Genomic DNA, 6,555 nt, shown 5'->3' with positions numbered 1-6,555 from the left:
CCAGGAGGTGGAGCCTCTAGGAATCAATCAAACCAAGGGCAAACACCAATTTCTCATCTAATGCTTGGTGAGAGGCAATTAGGAACGCTCAAGAGGGATAGGCTAGACAGTTATATAGCACTAGATTCTTATATAGGGCAAGAATCGGAGGGTCCTAAAGGGTCAAGTAGGATTGTGAGGGAGTGACAATCACTTGTACTCTTTTGGAGTTGTGCTTAAAGAACTTACGGTCGGCTTTGTCAGAATCCTATTCTCTTGTTGTGGTTGCCTCAACGCCGTCATCTAGGTTTTTCTATAAGATCCATCTACATTGTTCTTAATATGATGCAAGCTCGTGTTGTACTCGCAATATCTTTTCAAGATTTGAGTGCTGCTACACATATAGAGAGTATCAGATTCTAACATGATGCACATGTAATCCTAGGCACTAGGATTTATTAAACTGTAGTAGATGAAGTTGTACCCTGGTGCCTTCCACCACAATGGCAGTACACACAAACGCTGGAACACGGCCAGCGAGGGCACATAAGTATTTCTTTCATTCACTTGTATTCACATTTTTATTTGTTTAGGAGCCAATGAAACAATTTTATAAAGCTAAGTGAATTCACATTATTTATTTGTTTAGGAGCCAATGAAATAATTTTATAAAGCTGAGTGTGCATGGCAAACATTCGCGTTACCGAACTCCTAGACTCTGGAATAGGACGAAGAAAGGCATGGATCAAGACGAGATTTACGAATTCACGATTATTAAAAGTGAGTTTAGTCAGAATATCATCCCATGAAATAGATTTAACCACTCTACCATTATAAAACGGTGGCTACACGCTAGAATGACTTATTATTATTATTTTAATTTATTTTATAATTTTATTTCCTAGAATAATATTTTGACTAAGCTCACTTTTGATAAATGCAAACTCAGGATGCGTTTGGCGGAGCTCCCAGTGCTGATTCTCTCCTAATTCTAGCAGGAGCTAACAGTTTTTTCAGAGCCAAGTGATTCTCTGATAATTCTGTGAAGTGATTCTTTGAAATGAACTAAGAGGCTGGGGGCTGAGAAAAAAGAGAGAACTAAGAGACTGTGAGCTGGAAAAAGAGTAGGTTCTCCTAATTATGTGAAGTGATTCTCCATTCTGATTTTAAAAGTTTATGCTAGGGAATCAAAGAGAATCACTTTAAGCTACTGAATCAATTCTATCAGAGAATCAACTCCTATAGAGAATCAGAATTAGATGGAACTCTGTACCAAAACTCTCTCATGCTCCATCCAAATCCTGGAACAGATCTGAAATGGGCCAAATCCCGGTCTAAGCCCACTGCCCACCACGGCGCGGCGTAAGGTATCTCTGAAACCCACGTGGCCACGCAACTTACCGGAACCAAAAATCGACTTCTTCCTGCGGGCGGCTCCAAGTTTACGGCACCGCTTCAGTAATGATGCTACGATTGGCCTTCCCGCTCGTCTCCCACCTCCCACCAAGGAAACCGCCCCCAATCCGCCAACGCCCTCCACCTGCTCGACGATATGCCGCCTCCGCCGCCACCACCTCCTCTACTCCCTCTTCCCCGCCGCCGTCACACCCGCCTCTCCCGCCGTCCTCCGCCTACGTCCACCTCCCCTTCTGCCGCAAGCGCTGCCATTACTGCGACTTCCCCATCGTCGCGCTCGGCTCCTCCTCAGGCACCACCCCTTCCCGTGGCGAGGCCGCGGACGACCCCAGGATCGTCGATTACGTGCGCCTCCTCCTCCGCGAGGTCGCCGCCACGCGCCCGGTCTCCGAAGACGGGGTCCCGCTCGAGACCGTCTTCTTCGGGGGCGGCACGCCGTCGCTCGTCCCGCCGCGCCTCGTCGCGGCCGTCCTCGACGCGCTGCGGGGTAGGTTCGGCCTGTCGGCGTGCCCGGAGGTGTCCATCGAGATGGACCCGGGGACCTTCGACGCCGCCAGGCTCAGGGAGCTCGTGGGCGTCGGCGTCAATCGGGTGTCGCTCGGAGTGCAGGCGTTCCAGGAGGACCTGCTCCGCGCGTGCGGCCGCGCGCACGGCGTGAAGGAGGTGCACGAGGCGGTCGGGATCGTGACGGCATGCGAAGGGCTGCAGAACTGGAGCATGGACCTCATCTCCTCGCTGCCGAATCAGACCGAGGAGATGTGGGAGCAGAGCTTGAGGTGCACGGTGGATGCCAGGCCCACACATATCTCCGTGTATGATCTGCAGATTGAGCAGGGCACCAAGTTTGGGCAAATGTGAGTGATTCTTCTTCTTGATTTTATAGATTTCAAAATGCAGGGTCACCTGCTTTAGTGCCTAAGTGAATATATAATGGTCCTGTGTGTGTTAACTTTCATGGTTTCAGTAAAATTCAACTTTTTACCACCAGGCATATCCTTCTATCTTGTGCTCTACAACTTCACCTTCTAATTCAGTTTTGGTAATGATTCCTCATCTTCTTAGCGCATCTGCCACCAGCAACCTATAATTTTCCATTCTGTGCACAGTAACTTACAATCACCATATGCTCAAGGCATGTTTAATTCTCTTGCCCATAATGGATATTGTGTGAGAAAATCCTTACTTACTGTGTGTTTCATGTTAGGTTATGTAATTTGCATGCAGTATTTGGATTCTATATGTACATGCAGATCAGCAATATTAATTGTTGTGTGTGTATGTTTAGGTCTTGTCAAGGCCATTATGCTTAATTTCGGGAGACAATTTGTGAAGAGAAAATTCCTTATTTGACACTAGAAGATGACTAAATTCCTTTCTTGACACTGAAAAGTTTCCCATCCCTTATATGACACCAAGTTCTATCTTTTATTCCTTATTTGACATTTTTGTCACTTTTGTCACATAAGTCGAACAAAACAACCATCAAATGACCTCCAAAATTCGTGTAACTTTTTTAGATAATAGAACAAATGAAGTTGATGCCATTTTTCTTAAAAATGCACATGTGCCTTTGGCATTTTCAAATTAAAACTCACCAAATCTGACTACTTTTGAAGCATATTTGAATTTTTTATGGTACCAAAACACTTTCGAAAAATTATGAAAAATAACTAATATTCCTTACATGAGATGTAGTCATTTATAAAATTATTTTCTATCATAAGTTACATAGAGAATTACAAGGTTCTTTTAAAGTTTTCAAAATTTATGGTTCTTCGTAATTCTCTATGTAAGTTTTGCTAGGAAATAATTTAATAAGTTCCAGTATCTGATGTGAGAAATATTAGTTATTTTCTTATAATTTTTAAAAGTGTTTTGGTGCCATAAAAATTCATAGAACTTATAAAGGTAGGCTAAGTTGGTGAATTTTAATTTTAAAACTGTAAAGGTATATGTGCCCTTCTAAGAAATATGGGTTCATACTCATTTGTTGTATCACTAAAAAAAGTTTCATGATTTTTGGAGGTGATTTTGTAGATCGTTTCACCTAACTTAACTAACACAATTGATGGAAATGCCAAATAAGGAATGAAAGTTAGAAGTTGGTGTCGTATTAGGAAGGAAAAACTTTTCAGGGTCAAGAAAGGAACTAATCTTCCAGTGTCAAATAAGGAATTTCCTCATTCATATGTAATTTGTGGCAGGTATACTCCTGGTGTCTTTCCTCTTCCAAGTGACACTGAGTCTGCAAACTTCTACAAGATTGCTTCAAAGAGGCTTTCTGAAGCAGGATATAACCACTATGAGATCAGTAGCTACTGTAAGCCTGGATATGAATGCAAGCACAATCTAACATACTGGCAGAACCGGCCCTTCTATGCCTTTGGTCTTGGATCTGCAAGCTACATTAATGGTGTCAGGTACTCCAGGCCCAGAAGGATGAAGGAGTATGCAGAATGGGTTCAGGAGTTAGAGGATGGAACATGGAGCCATAAGTCGAGAAGCTCTGACATGAAGGACATGGCACTGGATGTGGTTATGCTATCATTGAGAACAGCTTGGGGGCTTGATTTGCAAAGTTTCAGTAAATCATTTGGAAAAAGTCTGGCACTATCACTGTGTAACACATTTAAGCCTTTTGTGGAGAGCGGGCTTGTAATTGCCATGGATATGGAGCGACAAGCCTTGCCACATATTGATTTTGAGTTGGACCTGCAAAATGAAGGTGATTTTGGTAGCAGAGTTGCATTCATCCGTCTCAGTGACCCAGATGGATTTTTGTTGTCCAATGAGTTGATTTCACTTGCTTTTGGAATTATCTCGCCGTAACATGGTTATACATTTCAGAGTGATATAGATTCTTTTCCATTTGATTGATTTGATCTGCCCATATTGAGGTGTGATCATTCTACTCTTATTGGTTGACATTAGCTGGTTGCTGAGATGCATAGCATACAGTAAAATAGTAGTCCTGACTAAATCAGTTCATCAATTGCACAAACCAATCAACTGGTTTGCTGACTTCTTGTGGAAAACTTTCTCTTTTTCAATGTCACCCTATTCCCAACTATAGCTTTTACAATGATCCCCACTTCAGTCTGTCATTACTAACTTATATCATGCATACGTGTGTTGTTCTGTTCTGTATTCTGAACTTTTTTTCTTTTTTCTCCCAAGACAAGTGGGTATACATTTTTGGGTGATGGATAAATCATGAAGCATTATGCAGAGCTTGTTTTAATCGATTGACAAAACTACTTGACCGATAGTTTAATAAGATGTAACAGTCGAAGGAAACGACTGCTACACAATCTTAGCAAAGATATGCTGTAAATCAATAATTGTTAGCTCTATTATGTAAGATTAATACTGGTGGAGAATAATTCTTTACTCCGGTTTTCTGTTTATTATAGTCTGATAATTCTTATGTGAACTTTAGCAAACGGTATTCCCTATTAGGAAGTATGAAAAGGTTACGTAAGGGCTGAGTTCCAGTAATTTTTTGTTAAACCCTGTAAAACTTACTTGATTGCTTCTGAGTGTCTAGCCCTGACCAGTTAAGTCAAGGTGCATGATTTCTTCAATAAACTTGCATTGGCACCATTGTATGAACAAGCTTCTAAAGATGTTGGTTTTAATCAAAATTAGTTTGTTCTCTAGTATGAGTCTTTTGAATATTATCATGGAGATGTGATCTTTTTTTTTATTGTGTAGGCCTCTTAATTTTGTTGACTTCCACCTGTAAAAGTTTTTCTTGTGATTTCTTCTCCTGAAAAGGGTAAATTATTGGTGGTTAGCATAGATGTGGATAGCTGTCTAGTAACTTGTCTCTGAAGCTTAAATGCTTAACCGCTGAGCTGTGCTGCAATACTAATCTTGCTGGTGGCTAAATGATACGGGTGATCTTAATTGTAACCTTTAATTGTCGATCTGATGTGAGCAGTTGGAGTTCACTTTACAATTTGCAAAATTCTCATTCTCTGGATTCCAGTTTGATGGCCATAGATCTCAAAGCTATGGCCTCGACATGTTGATGGCTTGATGCTATGCTCTCTTGGCCAGTTATCTGTTGAGGATTGAAGCTTCGTCAGGTTTCGTGATGGTTGAATACTAAGGATGACAGCTAGGAGGTCTATTTGGTCTATCACCTCACAACTGGTTTGCGGAGTATATCTTCAATGAAATGGATGGTCTCGTAGCATCAAAGAAAAGAGATAAAGAGCGATATCTCATTCAATTGGTCGCCTAATGTCTTTGTTGAAACACAATATGATGTGTGCCGAGCTCTTGTTGAGATGAAGGGACATTTCTGTCGTTTTAATTTGGGAAACAATCAATATGTTTTGGAGCTACAAGCCTGTACATTACAACAACATAACTGTATGCAGTTGCCAAATGTCATGCTGAAGATACCTCATTGTTGCAGCACGAGAAATCATGAGAAAGCAAGACCCGTACAGGTAAACGAGAATTTGGTGAAGACTGCCACCAAAGCAAATTCTGTAGATGTTGGGAGGCCGGTAATCTTGGTATGATTTTTTTTAAAAAAAGTAAACTCTCGCATGGACTGACGTCATGGAGGCACCAACAAAGCCGGTAACAGCTCCACTGATTGGATGCTCGCTAACATGAAGAACGAGCCACAAAGCAGTGGTGGCTATAGCAATGCGTAATTGCGTGCCTCAGACAAGACAATTTCGATGGAGATTAGTTGACGGGACTTTGTCGCGCTGTCCTCTGTTTTACTAGTTGTCAGAGGATTGGAGTTGAATTTTCTTGGGTGCTCTCCCCTGAGTAAATTACAGTATCTTTGGGAGATATCTAGACATCGACGTTTACCGGTCAAAAAATGTAAGCTCCGGTTGGTTATGTGTGAATGTTTCTAGCCGAAGTACATGGCATTCAAGGGCCAGCAGGTACAGGTCGTTAAAAACAAAAGAAAATAGTCACATCACCAGGCCAACATTGCTACCGCCTCTCCGGACGTTTACTTATGTGTGCCGCTGATCCTATCATCTTAGAAGCATGGCCTGTTGTTTAGACTTTTGTTGGTTAATTCGTAACGAAAAAAATCAGCCCCCACGTTGCCCGATCTGGGCGACTCGGCCCAGACTCGGGTGGACCCCCGTCCCCCGTATCCAGCCCTGCAGCCGTCTCTCC

General features: G+C 42.2%; 1 protein-coding gene across 3 annotated transcripts; it reads left to right on the top strand.

Moving 5' to 3' along the window:
- Positions 1–1,374: 1,374 nt before the first annotated feature.
- On the top strand, positions 1,375–4,272 carry LOC117846945 (uncharacterized). 3 transcript variants are annotated; one of them, XM_034728069.2, is made up of 3 exons: positions 1,375–2,249; positions 2,360–2,434; positions 3,600–4,272. In XM_034728069.2, exons 1-3 carry the CDS (start codon positions 1,441–1,443, stop codon positions 4,222–4,224), a joined length of 1,509 nt encoding a protein of 502 aa, XP_034583960.1. In that variant the 5' UTR covers positions 1,375–1,440; the 3' UTR covers positions 4,225–4,272. The 3 variants fall into 3 exon arrangements, with proteins under 3 accessions (XP_034583960.1, XP_034583961.1, XP_034583962.1); XM_034728070.2 differs by having other exon boundaries at positions 1,376–2,249; positions 2,384–2,434; XM_034728071.2 differs by lacking the exon at positions 2,360–2,434 and having other exon boundaries at positions 1,384–2,249.
- The last annotated feature ends 2,283 nt before the right edge of the window (positions 4,273–6,555 follow it).

This window comes from Setaria viridis, chromosome 3 (genome assembly GCF_005286985.2).
Source record: "Setaria viridis chromosome 3, Setaria_viridis_v4.0, whole genome shotgun sequence".
NCBI classification, from domain to species: Eukaryota; Viridiplantae; Streptophyta; class Magnoliopsida; order Poales; family Poaceae; genus Setaria; species Setaria viridis.
The sequence above is the reverse complement of the archived record's forward strand: the minus strand, read 5'-3'. Positions and strand labels throughout refer to the sequence as shown.